This window comes from Phaseolus vulgaris, chromosome 3, assembly GCF_000499845.2.
Source record: "Phaseolus vulgaris cultivar G19833 chromosome 3, P. vulgaris v2.0, whole genome shotgun sequence".
Taxonomy (NCBI): Eukaryota; Viridiplantae; Streptophyta; class Magnoliopsida; order Fabales; family Fabaceae; genus Phaseolus; species Phaseolus vulgaris.
This window is the reverse complement of record NC_023757.2, coordinates 13395398-13414541: the sequence shown is the minus strand read 5'-3', so window position 1 is coordinate 13414541 and position 19144 is coordinate 13395398. Positions and strand designations below refer to the sequence as shown.

At 34.5% G+C, this 19144-nt stretch overlaps 2 protein-coding genes across 7 annotated transcripts; both read left to right on the top strand.

Moving 5' to 3' along the window:
• Positions 1–1560: 1560 nt before the first annotated feature.
• Positions 1561–10306, top strand: LOC137806730 (leucine--tRNA ligase, chloroplastic/mitochondrial). Of its 6 annotated transcripts, none has more exons than XR_011080396.1 (21): positions 1561–2016; positions 2105–2249; positions 2323–2379; positions 3037–3156; positions 3250–3354; positions 3470–3693; positions 3799–3865; positions 3953–4107; positions 4251–4512; positions 4618–4812; positions 6063–6142; positions 6305–6367; positions 6498–6579; positions 6975–7052; positions 7130–7231; positions 7359–7531; positions 7746–7923; positions 8025–8109; positions 8774–8905; positions 9598–9957; positions 10056–10306. XR_011080396.1 is itself a non-coding variant. In XM_068606982.1 (20 exons), the coding sequence occupies exons 1-20, from the start codon at positions 1652–1654 to the stop codon at positions 9838–9840; spliced, it is 2868 nt and encodes a 955-aa protein (XP_068463083.1). In that variant the 5' UTR covers positions 1564–1651; the 3' UTR covers positions 9841–10306. The 6 variants fall into 6 exon arrangements, 2 of the variants coding, with proteins under 2 accessions (XP_068463083.1, XP_068463082.1); XR_011080394.1 differs by having other exon boundaries at positions 1564–2016; positions 3470–3657; positions 8032–8109; XR_011080393.1 differs by having other exon boundaries at positions 1564–2016; positions 8032–8109.
• Positions 10307–13245: 2939 nt separating this feature from the next.
• Positions 13246–16583, top strand: LOC137806729 (protein SUPPRESSOR OF GENE SILENCING 3-like). The gene is given in 3 exon segments (XM_068606980.1): positions 13246–13543; positions 13668–15337; positions 15340–16583. Coding segments are annotated over 2 exon segments (552 nt in total). The 5' UTR covers positions 13246–13543; positions 13668–14872; the 3' UTR covers positions 15427–16583.
• Positions 16584–19144: the final 2561 nt, after the last annotated feature.

Genomic DNA, 19144 nt, shown 5'->3' with positions numbered 1-19144 from the left:
TGCTATCCCATTTCTACTCGAGAATATCCAACTGCTGCAACAACCACTAGGTCTTTAATGTTCTACCTTTGCCTTCTGACATATCAAACTTGTCACAACATACTAAGCTATTTCTTTTCTCATGCCTGACCACCAAAATGACTCCTTCAAATTTTGGTACATCTTATTCATATTTGGACGTAAATTATATAATCCTTATAACCCTCTTCTAGAATCATTCTCTTCAGTTCTTTATGAAAACTCTGCCAATTTATGTAAATCTTAAGTTTAAACACTACACAATTTACTAAAATGAAATTTTAATCTAATTTTATAATCATTCAATTGATTAAATATTATTATTTAATATAATATTGCTGAACTTAAATCAACCAAATATGGAACAACTTCATAGAAAATGACTTTATAATTATTATAAAAAAATGAAAATTTCATCTTCAGTTTCTACAATTATGAGTATTGTAATTCTAAAAATACTTCTAAATTTTATATTTCAAATTTTATATTATAATTCAGAATTTATTATCTAGATTCAAAAAGACTTTAAAATTATAGAATTTGGAAGTGAAATTTGTATTCTTAATATACAATTCAAAATACAAAGTCCTTTTTTGAATTCGTAAATGATTTTTGAATTGTAGAATTTAGAAATCATGTTAAGAATCTATTACAAGTGTTATTTTTTTATTTTCTGTAAGAAAATCTATATATTCTCTTTATCGTTGTACTTTACTTTGTGTTAATTCACACTTTAAAGATTTTACTTACTAGTTCATGTATTCAAAGATGGTTTCTTCCACAAATTCTACACGAGTTGAGGACTCTTCTCATTCAACGAAAATGCTTACAAGAGTTCTATTTCATTAAGCGTAAATAGACTTTTCCTTAAATAGAGGTACAAAATGAAACGATAGAGGTGCAAGAAGAACATCCCAAGAGAAATGGATGTATATTTGAAATGGGCTTGAGGAAAGCCTAATCTGATCAGCAGTAGGCTGATTCTTCCTGCATCATATTAATTCCTGCACCCAATATACTAACGTAAAATCTCCGTTTTATTCTTAGTGATTTAAAAGATTTTGCTTTTTAGATATTCATATCCATTAGTTAAATTACAAAGTTCTGGATATATAAGTCCGAAATTAATATGTTATTTTTGGAATTGGGCATCCAGAAGCTTATCTGGACAACATAAATAACTTTTCAGATGATTCCAAAATCCGTAAGCAAACATAAATAAATTCTGGATCATGATTCTCAACACTATTTACAACACACCAGTGAGATAAAAATCTGAAACTTATAACTCATTTCCATATATTGTCATCTAAAAACTTAAATGAATTACAAAAATAACCTTTTGGATATCTAAATCCAAAATATATAATAACCACTTTCAAATTTCTTCACAATAAACAAACATAAAGTAAAAAATAATGTTTGGTTTTAAATTTAATATTAATTACATGTCTTAAACCATAGGGTGTAGGGAGAAATTGAGTCCGCGGTATAGCAACGAGCCCAATTGGAAAAACTATAAGAAATAACGTTATTGTGGAGATTTTAGCGCCATCTTCACTCTGGACGTTATCCCCATTCTCTCCACTAATCTTTCTTTTCCTTTGCAGTTCATTCCACTCTCCCAATCCAAATGCTTCACACTCATCACCTTCATGCTCATCTCCTCTTTCTTTCGCCACACTCCCATACGGCGTCGTTTCCCTTCCCATCCAGGACCACCACCTCTCACTCTCCAAGATTCCACGTTACTTCCATCAGAAGAGGTTCTTCTTCTCTCAGTTTCCGCAACCGTGGCCGCGGCAGCATATTAAACTCCGTCGCGAATGGCGGAACTGAGCATCAGAAGCAACCGGTCAACAGGGCCTACCCTTTCCACGAAATCGAGCCCAAGTGGCAGCGTTTTTGGGAGCACAATCGCACTTTCCGAACCCCCGATGACGATATCGACACTACGAAGCCGAAATACTACGTTCTCGACATGTTTCCTTACCCCAGGTTTTCAATTTTAGTCACTTCGCGCTTGAAGTTTCTGATTTTTTTTTTTAATTGCGATGGGAATATTCGTAATGACTACTTTTTGCAGTGGAGCTGGACTTCATGTTGGTCATCCTCTAGGATATACTGCCACAGACATTCTTGCTAGATACAAACGGATGCAGGGGTATAATGTGTTGCATCCGATGGGGTGGGACGCTTTTGGATTGCCAGCAGAACAATATGCTATTGAGGTCTGTTTCTTGGTTCTCACTTCTACACTTTCACTTGTGTATTTCTTTACTAATGTGCCGCCGTGTGCTTCAGACAGGAACTCACCCCAAGCTCACTACGGTGAGGAATATCAATCGCTTTCGCACTCAGGTAAACTGCTGATGAGATGCTTTAACTGTAACTAAGGCCAGTAATGCTTTTGTTAAATTATTAAATGATTTAAGATATTCAATTATAGCTATGCATGACAAGATTGATAATCTTTGAAGCAACTTCTTTAAAAAACATGCCTGTGATGATTTGTAATGGGTTGACAGTTAAAGTTTTAACTGATAGTGGATAAAAATTAAACTCTATTCGGGAATTCTTTTGGTACATAATTTGCCGCTGATTCCGAGCAGGTAAAGAATGTTCTTTGGGACTCAGCGACTATTTTTGATTCGTTTGAAGATCCTTGTTTTAGATTGACTATTTAAATGGAAAGAGTGGGTAATTCATTGAATAGCTATATTGAAAAGGATCTGAACAATTGTGGCATTAGTTTGCTGGATAAGTTTCAATTTCAAAACAACCTGAACACCTTTGTTTGAATCATATTCAGATCATACAATATGTAACTCATTGGATTTATCATTTAAATCGTTGGGAGTGATTTGAATTGCCTCCACTTGATTTAAGAAGAAAAGCTTCTTGTAATTTGGAATGTGAAAAGACAAGTGTTTTCATGATTTCATTCTCGCAGTCATCATCTGTAGTCCTAAATTTGCAGGTTTTCCCTTCATGTTAGGTCTTCTTACATCTTTGCAGTTAAAATCATTAGGATTTTCATATGACTGGGATCGTGAAATCTCTACCATAGAACCTGACTATTACAAATGGACTCAATGGATCTTTCTACAACTTTTAAAGAGAGGATTGGCATATCAGGTTTAGTATATGATAACTACTTAAAAGCTTTTGCTTAGTTTATTTAAATTACGAGTATTGAAGATCTTATGGTAATTCCTATAAAACAATCAGGCTGAAGTTCCGGTTAATTGGTGTCCCGCACTCGGCACTGTGTTGGCCAATGAGGAGGTGATTGATGGTGTCAGTGAACGGGGTGGTCATCCTGTAATAAGAAAGGTATACTGGTTTGCATGTTTCTTTCTTTCAGAACTTAAATCTTTGGGTGGTTTTCCTCTTATATTTTTTGAATGGTTTCATAATCTTTACAGTGTCATTGTTTATTACCAAGCAGCCAATGAGGCAATGGATGCTCAAGATTACTGCATATGCTGACCGTCTTCTAGAGGATTTAGATGACCTTGACTGGCCGGAAAGTGTAAAAGAAATGCAGAGAAATTGGATAGGGAGATCTGAAGGGGCTGAGATGGAATTTTGCATTCTTGATAGTGATGGAAAGGAGAGAGACGAAAAAATTATTGTGTATACTACAAGACCTGAAACAATCTTTGGTGCAACGTATTTATCTGATCAATTTTCTAGTATATTCAATAAATTTTATGAATCAGACGAACTACTGAAAGAAACTTTGTATCTTTTTCCTATTTGCTGTGTTATGTTCAGCTACTTAGTTGTGGCACCAGAGCATTCCTTGCTGCCGTCATTGGTTTCCATTGCCCAGAGCAAACATGTAAGTTATGTTTTATTGCTTGTTTCACAAGAAGGATTTTAATCAAGGGTGATAAGATGGTTATTCTTAGTTTTTCTTTATTCACAGGTTGAGGATTATGTAGACCTTGCCACTAGGAAGAGTGACCTTGAGAGGACTGAACTTCAGAAAGAAAAGACTGGGGTCTTCACTGGCTGTTATGCAAAAAATCCAGCAAACGGGGAAGCCATTCCAATATGGGTGGCGGACTATGTTTTGGGCGGGTGGGTTTGCACAAGTATCACTTAGAAAAAAATTGTTCTTAATGATTGCTAAGCTTGCCATGGGCATAAGATATAGGGTGTAGGATGATCAATGATTTTTAAAAAAGTTTGAGACCAGATTATAATTGTTGCTTTTGATGCAGTTATGGAACTGGAGCTATCATGGCTGTGCCTGCACATGATTCTCGTGATTATGATTTTGCTTTGAAATATGATGCTCCAATTTCCTGGGTTATAATGCCAGATGGTAAAAGTGTTGATTTTGGAAAGGCTTTTATAGGTGAAGGCATTATAGTAAATTCATCAAATACACTGGTTGGGCTTGACATTAATGGGTTGTCTAGCAAAGAAGCTGCTCTGACAGTCATTGAATGGGCTGAAAAAAGTGGGAAGGGAAAGAGGAAGGTTCATATTTTAAACGAATCAAATTGGACTAATCTTTTTAATGTTACTAAATTCTTTCTTTATGGTTTGTATTATATAAAGTAAAATACATTTTTCACCCTTCAGGTGAATTACAAGTTAAGGGACTGGCTTTTTGCTCGGCAACGTTACTGGGGTGAACCTATCCCTGTCATCTTCATTGATGATAGTGGTGAGACTGTTCCACTGTGTGAGACTGAACTGCCGCTTATTCTACCTGAATTGGATGATTTTTCTCCCACTGGAACAGGCGAGCCTCCTCTGTCTAAGGCAGTGTCTTGGGTAAGTTTACAACAATAAATGTTTTTCTTCTTATATTGTTGTCAATAGGCTGTGTCTTAATTTGGCGGGCACAATGGACTGTGGTCTAGGTTGGATTTGTTTTGTTAGCCCCAATGATGTACATATACTTCAAAATTGGGGACATCTAGGCTTTGTTCCCTTGCCAGATTCCTAGACAATAACAACAATTTTGAAAGTAAAAGACAATTTTTAAATAGCGCATGCCTGAATCATTCTTAATTTTCATAGTTAGCCCTTTTGTTATTATATCTTGAGTCCATGACCAATTAGTTGAAAAGTCTCTAGTAGCTGCCTGACATATTGGTTTGTGAATTCATATTTCCATTGCATTTCAAGAGATTTTAGACATCATTACCTGCTTTTTCTAATAATGGTTGTTAAGATTGGATCATTGCCTTATCTGTGTAACTGTTCTTTAGATGGAAATGACATTATATGGAGAAATCTAAAATGCCTTGACTGCCATCAATGCCGTGCATATGGTGAACATCATTTAGAACCCACGATGCCATCAACATGATATAGTGTTCTATTGAAAAACTGCTGCCGCTATCTGCCATGGCACTACCATCTCCTCTATTTAACAACACTGATCTATTGTCTCACATAAATAGATACTACTTGTAGTCCCACTATTAGGCATTTCAATGTCTAAATAAATCACTTTGTAAATGAACTTGTCTTATATGTGAACTAAATAAATTTTTGAGCAGGAAAATTTGGCCTGATGTCTTTTGCTATTTTCTTAATGTCTATGCCACATGAAGTTGTGGTAGATTTAAAAGGAAATGGAAGGGTCAGTACTACCAGAGCCTGTACTCTCTCGTTAAGTTATAGCAGCATAAAATAATTTTGTTGCATAACTAAGTACATAATTTATATTACTTAGATTAGGGAGTGTTAGCAACACACTGTTGATCCACCTTTTAATGCACAAAGAAAGATCACAAGAAAAAATTGCAAGTCGAAGTTGTGAAGAGAATTAGCCAATCTATGCGCAAGTGTGATTGCTGCAAAAAGGAAATATATAATGAGATCCGAGAATGTATTTCTGAAAGTCACTGCTAATAGAAGAGATTCAGCTGTTTATAGCTGACTCCAGTCCTTAAGCTGACTAAGTCTAACAAACTAACAGACTATTAACTGTTTACAAACAGAGTCGTTTAAATCAAGAATATATTATACTCTAATATATTCTTTTTCTTTCTTGGCCTGTATCACTGTTTTAGGGGAAAACTGCTGATAGCTTATCAGGAAGACCAGCTACTCGGGAAACAAATACCATGCCACAGTGGGCTGGTTCATGCTGGTGAGGCATTGAGTGGTATTATATATTTTAGTAAGCAAGCACTAAACAGTGCTTTTGTTGCCAAGTTTACTTGTCTTGGTTCAGGATTTTGATGCTTCAGATGTACTGATGAAAAATTAAAATTATGTCCTCATGCGTGTCATATTTTCTTTATCCTTCCAGGTACTATTTGAGGTTTATGGACCCACATAATTCCAAGGAATTGGTTGGTAAGACTAAAGAAAGGTATGACTTCAGTTAATGTTGTCTTTATTTTTCATTCACTATCATTTTCTCCTTGTTTTTTCCTATATTTTGCTTTCACTATTTCTAGATAATTTAATTTCCCAGCTTTAACATTGTTCTTCTCCTGCAGGTATTGGGGCCCTGTTGATGTATATGTTGGGGGTGCTGAGCATGCAGTTCTCCATTTACTGTATGCTAGATTCTGGCACAAGGTCTGTAGATGTTATCAGTCAGAATTGAATTGGGGGGGGGGGGGGGGGGCATGTTGAACAACTATGTTCTTGCCAATCTTTCTCTATTGTGTTACTTTTAACATCTACGAGACTATGATTACTATTACAAATGTTATTCGATGAGTCTTAAAACTGAAGTTTACATTTTAGATTATTGTAGAATGACAGCGTATCCACAATCATATTACTAGTGTTTGAAAAATTATAAGACCACAGTTTGACGATTTTTTAATATTTCTTTGTTCAGTATATGGGGGAAAGAAAGTTTTTGATGACATGGTTAAGTGTTGGCAAAAGTATTGGGAAATTGACCAATTTGGGATTGAATTGAAATAAGGCTTCAAATACCCTTTATTGACCAATTTATATCTCAGGTTCTCTTTGACATTGGTGTTGTATCCACCAAGGAGCCCTTCCAATGTGTTATAAACCAGGGGATTATTCTTGGGGAGGTAATTTCAATTCTTCCCGCCTGAAAATTGAGTAGAAAAGAATAACTATTGCAAGTTTCTAATTGCTTGAATGGCAGGTTCAATATATGGCTTGTAGAGATCAAGATGGAAATCTAATATCTGCTGATTCAACTGACTTGTTGAATGAACATAAGCTAGAAATAATTCCTGCAGAAAAGGTTTATCAATGAAGTTCCCATACTTTCCACTTCTCATTGCATTAGTAATAATTACCAGAGATAAGGTGTTGGCCTTACGTTTTGTTTTCTCCTGACAAGCATTCGTTCTCTTTTTCCTTGAGTGTAGGCCATGAAATCTGGGGATTCTTTTGTCCTGAAAGAAAATCCTAACATACGATTACATGCACGCACTCACAAAATGAGTAAAAGTAGGGGAAATGTTGTTAATCCAGATGATGTTGTTTCTGAGTATGGTGCAGATTCTCTTCGATTATATGAAATGTTCATGGGACCATTGAGGTAGGTTTGAACTGCAAACCATATTGCTATCGTCATATTATAGTGATTGTTCCTTAGTCAAACTTGCTTTCTGTTTGTAGTTTTTCCCTTTTATCTTTTCATTTCTTTGTGGTGGGTTGAGGAAAGTGTGAGACTATGGAGTTGTGGATCTTGTTCTGATATGGACTTTAACCTCAGATCATTTTATTTCTTGATTTCCTTTACATGCTCCCAGAGACTCGAAAACATGGAGTACTAGTGGCATCGAAGGTGTACATCGGTTCTTAGGAAGAACTTGGAGGCTCATTGTTGGTTCACCTTTGTCTGATGGAACATTTAAGGATAGAACTGTATCAGTTGACGAGGAGCCTACTATAGAACAACTTCGTTGCCTTCACAAATGCATTGCCAAGGTCAACATCTTAATTTTTAATCAGAGCTTTGTTATTTCCTTGTTCTGGTTTTATATAATTTGCACAGATATGACACAATTGAGCTAAGAATTTAATTTCAGTATTCAGGTAACAGAGGAAATTGAGGGCACACGATTCAACACTGGAATTTCTGCAATGATGGAGTTCCTCAATGCGGCATATAAGGTATTTTTCTGTTGCCTGCTTTCATCCTCTTAATATCTTCTCACTCCAAATATTATTTTCCTTTTATTTTTGTACTTTTAGGGTAGGGAAGTAGGTAAAATTTGAAATGACCACTCCTAAATTGTATTGAGCAATGTTATTTTGAAGGAATGACTGATTCCTTTCAGTAGTTACTGTCGTAAATAGTTGCAACTCATTTACATTACAATTCAATTCAATTCCTTTGAACATGATTCTAGGAAACCAAATGTGACCTTTAACATTTGGGGCGTCGGACTTGTTTGATAGAAGACCAAATATATATTATTTATACAAACTCTTTTCTTCAAATTGAAAGAAACTTTCAAACCCGAACCTATTTAGAGAGACTTTTTATAAGTTTCTCTGGGTTTATTTATAGAAAACTAGCCTTCTCTCGCTGTATCCATAACTTAAGGATCGTAATTCTTGCTTTTGTAAAATTCCTGTAAAAGAGCAGCTAGCCTTCTTATTTAGGAATCCAATTTTTTAGTAAATTATAATAAAGTACAATAATAAGCAAAATGAATTCAAGCTTCTGAATAGCAGTTCCTTTGTGATAGTAAAGGACATGTCTTTTTGAGGTGTATTCTTTGCACACAACATTTGAATATCCTTTTGCTTTGTCCTTGGCATATATTTTCAGTGGGATAAACATCCAAGATCGGTCATTGAGGCATTTGTTTTGCTGCTTTCACCATATGCACCACACATGGCTGAGGAGCTATGGTCTCGGCTAGGGCACACAAAATCATTAGCCTGCGTGCCTTTCCCTAAGGTATGGATTTGGATCAATAACAAATCATTCCTATGCTTGCACGGTCTGTCAATTTGTGGTCACTAATTGAATTTCTTTAATACCCTAAAACAGACATTTAACTCACTTGCAATATTGTTCCTTAGCTCACTTTTTAACGGTAACCCAAAGTATAGACATTTCAGGCAATGTGGATTCATCCCACTTAGAACTCGGTAGTTAGTTAATTGGCAATCAAGTTATACCCCCAGCATCCTGCAAAATATTTTCAATTTGTGAAAGGGGCTATTCAGGGCCTAGATGCTTCTATTTATTATTTATTTTGAAGGGAAAGCCTATTAAGAGATAGGACTGCAAAACATTGTATTTCAATGAGAAGATTCTTGTCCAAGGACTTGTCATTGTTGTGGTTGTGCTATGATTTGCTAGTTGCAACAAGGGAGGGGACACAGTTTGCTCCTTGTTACCGTGGTGTTTATACTTGAGGGAAATAATTAGAAAGTTACGCGAAGATGAGATATCTTTTTCCTACTTGCATTTGTGGTAAAAAAAAGGCAGTATTTCATGCCCTTGTGAGTTTTCTCATCTTTTCATGATACTTAAGGAACAAAAAACAATTTTATACAGGTTAATTTTAATCATGTGGAATGAGTGGCAGATTGTACAATAAGTCATTAAATAATCATCATATTTGGAATATGTTGTTATTTCAGGCAAATCCGACTTACCTGAAGGATTCCACCGTAGTCCTTCCAGTCCAGATAAATGGAAAGACAAGAGGGACCATCGAGGTTGAGGAAACATGTACAGAGGAGGAGGCTTTTGTCCTAGCATCTAGGGATGAAAAGCTATCAAAGTATTTGCATGGTCAATCTGTCAAAAAAAGAATTTACGTTCCTGGCAAGATTTTGAATGTTGTTTTGGACCGTAAAAACATTCAGGTTGGTGTACAGTAGTTGCTTCCACTCTTGTATCCTTTTCTACTGGAAGCAACGATAAAAGAATTATGCTGTGCCTGGTCGACTTGGTAATGGCCACACATCCGCTTCAAAACTAAAGAATTTGTAAAGAAGGTGTGTCTTGGGCCGGAGAGTTATGCCTCTGTTGGATGGAAAGTGTCAGCTAGCCAAAGCATGACTGACTGTTTATGATTTCTACTCTGCTTTTACAGGTGCATAACTTGAGAGGAGGGGGGGCGGAGTGGGTTTCCAGTTTGCTTTGATCATTGCATGCTATAGATCCTAATCAATTCATTCAAAAGATCATGACAAAACTAAGCGCATCTTGGCACCTATAACGGTTGTGTTGTACTTTTGTGTACTATATCTGGTTGTGGGCTGTCTTGTTTATTGTAATGATAATTTTGTTTTTCACTCTGCATTTAGAGGTTAGAACGGTGAATAAATCCTTCATTTTTTTTTATTTTACAAGTTTTTTCATTCATTACTTTTTGAAGCGAGTCAAAGTCCAAAAGAAGTGACATTAGGGAACTATAACATTTGGAAGATGTAAAAATATACTTGTTCTTAAAATATCATGTTGGATTCGAATGAAATAAATCGTACGTTCAACGCCTCTATTCAAGATTTCAATTGCCATTGCAGATGTTAGAAATTGGGAAAATTGACAGAAATGATGTAATTCATTTAGAAAATTACATAAATAGGCAAATGTAAAATAAAATACGAAAATAGATATTTGTGAGTAAAAATTGATAATGCTGTATACAATATTAATTAAACTTGATAATTTGTTACTGTTTTTTTTTTTTTTAATTTAAGTTGTCAATTTCGTTTGAATAGAATGTAAAGAAATTGCACATTGGGTTAAAAACTTTAATTGAATTTTTTTCTTTCACAAATAATAATTAATATTTTTAAAAATAAAATATGTATATAATAATAATTTAGAAATTGTTTAAAATTACATTAACAAAATAATAATATTTTGAATTTTTTTTATTTAATATAAAAACTTTAATCGTTTTATATAAGAAAATCGTATCTAAAGTTGAAGAATTAAAATGATTTTTGTTTTCACAATAACTTTAAATACATTAGGTTAAAAATAATTTGTGTGGACTCAGAGGATGTTTGATGACACTAAAACTAGAGAGGTTGTAAACAATATATAAACTTGCATATCATTTTAAGTGGAAATTTCATATTAATGATGTTTTAAACATTTATTTACCATTTCTTTGGATTCTATGTCGAGTAGATTATGTTAGGCAGTTGATCACTATTGAGATTTTCCCAATTGCATTAGTGGTAGTTCCTCTCATATGTTTCACAAGGTTGAATTTCACCAGGTTGATAGGGTTATGCGTTAGTTTGGATTTCGACAAAGTATTCAAAGTGATCCATTGAACCTTGATCAACTTCAGAGAAAGGATATGAGAGGACAAACTGATCGATACTGACCACAATATCAAGTTGCATGAATAACTATGTGGAATGATCGTCACAATCATCTAATTCAGGGAAATTAGTTTAACGGAAATGGTCATTTGCATGACAAGTCGACATACATGCAATGGTACATCAATCGTACTTTCCACTACATCTCGCCTATACAATCATCGTCCGATGACGATGTAAGTTCAATTACAAAATCATTTATTATTCTTCATTGACTCATTAAAAATTAACACATTTCAAAACAATATGATATGCCACAATAGACTACACAACCTCATTATCAACATCATGTCGGGTCTTCTTCTCAAGTTGAATTGTTTCAACAACAATCTTTTCGCTCGTTAGTTGTTCACATTTTCATCTCAACAACAATATCTTGTTGGTCCATCAAATCCCTCTACAACCTTTACCATGACCCCCCTCCCCCCATATGCCTACAATCCACTGCCATCCATGTAGTATTATCGACCAACATTGCCTTCACAAGTGAGGACAATGAAGTCAAAGACACTAACCAAGACATTCCACCTCTGCCCCTCCTACCGTTTCATTCGAACAACAACCACAAGGACGACCGTGAAGACAACGAAGAAGACTACCCTGTGACATAACTTCTCATAGATGACAATTTTTCCTACATTTCTATATTCTAATAAAGTATAAATTATACTTATTTATGATTTTATAAATATTTTTTAAACACTTCCCCTTTTATTTATAATTGTATCAACCCTAAACATTACTTCACGAACATAGTTTCAAATTTTTTTAAAACAACACAAATATTATTAACTTTAACAATATTTAAAAAGTACTAAATATTTTGTCAAAACAAAATTTAATTTTAATTTTTTGATATGTTTTATTTATAAAATACAAATTTTCACAACATTCTTATTTCGTTCATATAATTTTAAACAATTTATAAATTATTATTATAGGTTGGCAACTTCAACTTAAATAAAATAAACTTAAGTTACTAACCTAATATACAATTTTTTTTACATTTTATTTAAATGAAAGTTGTCAATCTAGTTGACAACTTTAATTAAAAAATAAAATAAAATAAGTAACAGATTAATGTATTTAATTAATATGGTATTGGTCAAAAGAGTCCTTCGAATATTCTGGTCTTATATTGATAATTGATTTCACTTTGAATAGAGAAGAGAGGATAGACTCATTACATAAAAAATTGATAAATTTTCGATAAGTAATTGAGTGTGAGAGCCAAATGAATCGAAAGATTCATGTTTGGTTCAGTTCTTTATAAAAAAAAAAGATGGATGGAATAGCTAATTCTACAAGACAAAAGATTGATTTTTTTTTCACGAGGTGGGTAGTGTTAGAAATTTCTATTTCTAATTTCATCTTTGTTTTGTTACTGAATTAACCCTAGACCAATTCCCTTTTTATTAGGGAGTATTCAATACATCCATAATTATAAGCTTCATGTTATTCAGCCCAAGACACATGTCAGATTTAGGGCATCCCAATTAAATGAAATGATAGTTTCTCATTTGGAATTTGTATAATAAAAGAATTGATCAAATCACACATCGTCGTATTGACTATTGACAACTTTGACTAAAAAATGTTCATTTTATAATTTTTTTTTTGTATTTATCTATTTGTGTAATTTTTTAAATGAATTAGATAATTTCTGTCAATATTTCGTGATGAGGAATGAGTTCTCTAAGCACGAAAGGATTTCTTTGCGCTAGTTTGTGGGTGTTGAACAACATAAGTTTTGTTAGATGTGAATATACTTGACATGTTTAAATCTAGGTAGTAAGGCTTGTTAGAACTTCTTTTTGTAAAGTTGCATTCCACCTTACACAAGCCATGTTTATTTAAGTCGTTGTGCCCACCTATGCAGAGGTAGAAGTGCTAAAATGTTGTAGGGAGTTTGTTCATAGTGTTGGGTGGTACATACCACCACTAGTGCAAAAATAAGAATCAATGACAACTTACAATGACAACTAACATAATAAGTATTTAACCTAATTTTTTTAACCCTATTGTAACCTACTATATGCACCAACTTCTCCTTCCTCAACAATTTTTTGAACCCTACGGTAACCCTTCTCCACGCACATTGAAGCTTCTCCTTCCTCAACAATTTTTGAAACCCTACGGTGGTACTCCTTCTGCGGCTTAAGCTTCTCCTTCCACCATCTTCACTTTCTCCTCTCAAACAAAAGCCTTCTGCGCCGAAACTTCTCCTTCCACCATTGAGGTAGGTCAATCGAAACTTATAAATGCAAATATGATGTGTTTCCCATTTTTCTGAAACTTGTTTGGTTTCGAAACTCGAGTTTCCCTTTTTTGTAACCCCTAAATACATCTTCTCCTTCGTGTAGTGTTCATGGTGCGTTTATATTAGCTTCTTCTCCTTCTCCTTGCAGCTTCGTGCGGTGGTTGTAGGTTTGATGCGTTTTTCTTATATTATGAATGCGTTTGCACTTTTTTGAAACTGAGAATGTGCTTTGTTGTTTGCATATGAAGTTTTCGAATTGATACTTTAATTTATATGGATTTACAAATGCGTATGAAAATTTCGAATTCTTCTCTACTATTACTCACAGTTTGGTTTTTGGAACCTGAATAAGCATTTCAACATAATGTGTATCATTCATTGATGACTTGTGTAGCATTAATTAATGAAGTTAGAGAAACCAACATTCCTCAATGTCAAGCTGAATGAAACACATTCAATAATAGTAACAACTACTTTTACTTTTACTAGTTGTTTCTTAGCTCTGCTTATTTTTGGACGATAGGAATATATAGTACACATAGCACAACCTTTAAGCAAGAAAAGTCAAAATTAAGTAGCAAAAAATTGAAGATTTTTGAGTTAAAGGATATGGTTGTAGAGGTTGGCGTAAATTTGAATCAAATTAGTCCAGATACAATGCCTGGGTTAGAGGAAAAATCACTGATTGGAAACAACTTTATATGCCAAAAAAAAGTAATTAACTTGCTAAAAAGACCATTACCAATTGGATGTACTTAAATGCAGAGTTTGTAGATCATAGGCATCTAAAACTCCTATTACAGTCATGAAAAAACAAGTGTTTGAGTTGCTATAGTTTCTGCAGAAATATGCAGTAAAAATTGCATATATTCCTTTTGATAGCATACCTAGATAACAGGAACAAGTTAAAAACAACAGTGCCTTAATGTACTTTAAGTCTTATCCACTTGAATTCAAAGAGAGAAAAAAACTAATAAACTTTACTTTAATTCCAAAATAATAAGAGGGGTGGAGAGAAAGAATAAAAATCTTTCAAGGAAATGCAAGAATAGAGCCAAAAATAGTGCTGCAAAACCATGGAGTCCCGCAGTTACTTGGAATGATGGAGGAGTTGGAAAGGCTTCTGGTTGGCAGTCCCAAAATACTAACTTCAGTAGACATGTTGGAGGAAATGCAAGGGCCCAGTTAAAAGAAAGTAAATCTGAAAGCAACAATGTGACTTCTAGCCCATTTATTCGACCTCCCTTGGAGCATAAGTGGAATTGGCAATTTGGAACTGGTTGCAAGCAACCCTGGGGTGATGATAGCATGATAAAGGATGAGATTACAGAAGAATCCCCAGTGAAGAAGGATAATGTTGATGAACAGGAGGAAGAAGGCTTTGATGCCATGGAAGATATTGATGATGATCTAATGAGTGATGACTATGATTCTGCTAGTGAAAAGAGCCACGAGAATCGAAAGAAGAGCAAATGGTTTAAGGTTTTCTTTGAGAATTTGGATAGCCTTTCTATTGACAAGATTAATGAACTAGAAAGGCAGTGGCACTGTCCGGCTTGTCGAGGTGGTCCTGGTGCTATTGATTGGTACAAAGGGCTTCAACCTCTGATTACTCATGCCAAAACAAAAGGGTCAAAAAGGGTGAAGATCCATAGGGAGTTTGTTGAACTTTTGGATGAGGAATTGCTCAGAAGAGGCACTGCAGTAATTCCAGCTGGAGAAGTATTTGGTAAGTGGAAAGGTTTGAAAGATGAGGAGAAAGACCATGAAATTTTGTTTGGCCTCCAATGGTTGTCATTCAGAATACAAGGCTTAAACAAGATGAAAATGACAAGGTATCATCAAATGTTTTTTCTTATTAGTTAGCATCGAGTGATGAATGGTTGGTGATAATAGCATGGTTTGTTCTTAATATGGAGTGATAAAGATGAGTATATATGTTGCTTCAAGGTCAAGAATATAACAAAGCATACAAGCTGAAGGAATTGAAACTTTAAGGAATTATGGGATATTAATGTTATGGGAAGAAGGCGTTGATGTCTTTGATGGGTACACAGGTAACTCTTTTAAGTTGCATGCCATGCTATTTTGTACAATCAATGACTTTCCAGCATATGGTAATTTGAGTGGTTACAACACCAAGGGCCACAAAGCATACCCTATATGTGAAGAAGGCACATGTCACTCTCAACTAAAACATGGAAGGAAAACCGTGTACCTTGGACATCGAAGATTTCTTAGTTCAAACCATCCCTTTCGTAAATTGAAGAAAGTATTTAACGGTTTTTCAAGAGAACGAATTAGCTTTAACGGCTTTAAGCGGGTTACAAGTATATGAATGTGTGAAGGACATTCAAGTTGTGACTGGAAAGACGCAAAAAAAAGTCACAACAAGTAATATATGGAAGAAGAGATCAATCTTCTTTGATCTCCCATATTGGAGGGTGCTTGATGTGAGACATTGTATAGATGTCATGAATGTAGAGAAAAATGTGTGATAGTATTATCGGAACACTCCTTAATATTCAGGGTAAGACTAAAGATGGTATCAATGCTCGTTTGGACATGGTTGAAATGGATATAAGAGAACAATTAGCTCCACAGTCTCATGGTAACAGGACATACTTGCCTCCAACATGTCACACATTGTCTAAACAAGAGAAGAAAAGTTTATGTGAGTTTTTAAGGGGTGTGAAGGTTCCACAGGGTTACTCTTCCAATGTGAAAAGACTAGTATCCATGAAAGATCTAAAAATTCAAAAGTTGTCAACCCTCAAGGATCACAAATGTCTTCTCTCCAACAAATTGGTGCAGTGGTAGTGACAATTGGAAAGAAAATAGTCCAATAGATATGCTTCTTGATGTTGTAGGCAGGACCAATAGCGTCCCTTTTTTTATATGTCATAAAGATATTTGTGAGATTGTTATTGGCACCGATCAACTATCTATATCGGTTCTACAACTTTGATTGTTGTAAGTATACTTTCATTAACCTTTAAAATAGTTTAATATATTTATATTTTACTCTAACATTATTTTTCAATGTTTAAGGTATTTACATCACCTCTGCATCGAGAAAAAGAATGCTTATATTTATGGATTTCTAGACCCAGTTGCCATTCAGAATGTAGGAAATAAAGCGAGTGAAGTGCAAACATACTTAATAAAGACATTTCAAAATGTAGGCAAAGAAGTGTATTTAGCACCTTACTTTCATCAATAAGTATATAGTTTTAAATTACAATTAATTAATTTGGAACTTATTTATTATTAATATTATTATAACTTGTAGGGGTCATTGGCAGTTGTTGGTCATTATTCCTCGTCATTTTCTCATGGTTATCTTGTGTTCATTGCATAAGAAAACGAACACTATGGCCATCAAGCATTTACTAGATGCGTAAGTTTTCTTTTGTATTATATTTCCTACCTTGATGATTAATATGAATTAACGAATATTTACCTTTTTATAGGGCTTTGAAGGCTCATTTGAGATTACAAGGCCTTCCACATATAGCTAGGAAGAAAATACAATTAATTGCACCCAAGGTAACTTATTTGTCCCACCATTATTTAATTATGATATAAATACTTTATATTTGTGTTTTAATTTGCAGTGTTCACATCGATCGGGAAGCTATAAGTGTGGATATTATGTAATGAAGCACATGCACACAATCAAATGTGCAAACATTATTGACTCATGAAAGAGCTAATAAATTTTTTACTCAAATACCTTAATTATTTAGTTGTGAATTTCACTTTTTATTGATTAAGTCAATTATTTTTGTAGTTATTCAACGATCCATCTCCATTCAAGGATAAAGATATAGAAGACATTATAATGCATTGGGCTCCATTCATTTTTAAGTGTTTCTGATAAGATGTAAATTTTGTTAGTTTATTAAATAATGAATGAGTTTGTCTATAAATTTTGTTCAATTGTCCAGATAATATTGATATATAGGTGATTGTTATCAATGATTAGAGTAAAATTGATCAATTATTAAGTTTGTCTGAAAATTGCATGCAATTGTCTGGAAACATTGATATGCAGGTGATTGTTATTAATGAATGAGGAAAATTTGATCAATGAATGGATTTGTCTATAAATTATCTGCAATTGTCTGAATAACATTGATATGTAGGTGATTGCTATTAATGAATGGAAGAAAATGAATCAATGAAAAGGGTTTGTTTGGATAATATTAATATGCAAGTGATTGTTATTAATGAATGGGGAAAATGTGATCAATTTTTTTTTTTTTTATCAGCAAAGAATGAAATTAAATTAAGAGGGATACAAAAGGGGTATCCCAACCCTTTTACATAAACCAAACCACATTAAGAATCTCCAAGAATAAAGAGATGAACAAACACCCCATAAGTAATAGATAAATAATGTTTGCTGCATAAGCTAGACATCCTATTCCAGCTAGCACCGTGCTCGTATTGGAATGCTATAACCACTGCAAACTGCAACTACAAAACCATCAAAATACACCAAAATATTGGTTATCTCCACCACCTCATTGACATTCCTTCTACCCAGCTTGCAGTGGCACGATTGTAGCACTTGTCACAAAATTAATCACTTCAATGCATCATCTTCTATTCGCTCCTTTTTGGACTTTGGCTTCCCCTGTTTGCTCCTTTTAAGCTCACTTTTATCAGAAACCAACTTCCTACTTGCCAGGGTCCATCTCGCACTTAGATTGGTTGGAGTTTACAACTTCGACTTACACCCCCCAACATGTCTGAATCCCCACCACAACCTCTACTGCTACCATCCACATATGAGACCACTAGTTGATCAACAAACACACTTAGGGATTTCCACAACAACCAAAACACCACATATAAAACACAATTTTTGTTTCCTGCATAAAGAACCCTGAACCAGCATACACCCTGCCTCTATTGGTTTGTTATAAGACACATCAAAACAAAATCCTCCATCATGTCCTTAACATTCCTTTTGACTCCCTTGCATACAAGCACATATGTCCTTTCCATCTTGCACCAGCTGCAGGCCGTGACAACCCACCAACACCTCCAACCAACTATAAATCTAGTATAGGCCGTAGTCTTAAAACTCTTGGCATCTGGGAGTCCTAATTATAACTTCTAATGCAAAGCATTGAATTAAGAATCCAGTCTACGAAAGAATAAGTAAAGGAATGCACCTTGTGCTTCATCCAAAGCCAGGATTTGAGTTGAGCCTTTTGAAACACCTCCTCCGCATCTAATAGCCCTTTTTTTGAATACAATCAGGTTCCTTTGGTCCCAGATACACCTAATAACAGATGCCCAAACACCTTTCCATACCAGGTTTTGCTTCTTGCTAGCATTGCTCAGATAAAAACTCATAAAGTGCAGATTTAAATCATTCTGTTGAACATAAGAGATACCTATCCATTTGAAGCACAAGGACCATACCGTTTGTGTGTATTTACACTCCAAGAAGATATGTTGACAAGACTCCTCCTTAAGCTGACACATTGCACATAGTGTAGATTCCATCATCACCCCTCTCCTACTCAAACTCACCCTTGTTGGGATTCTATCCAGCAGCACTCT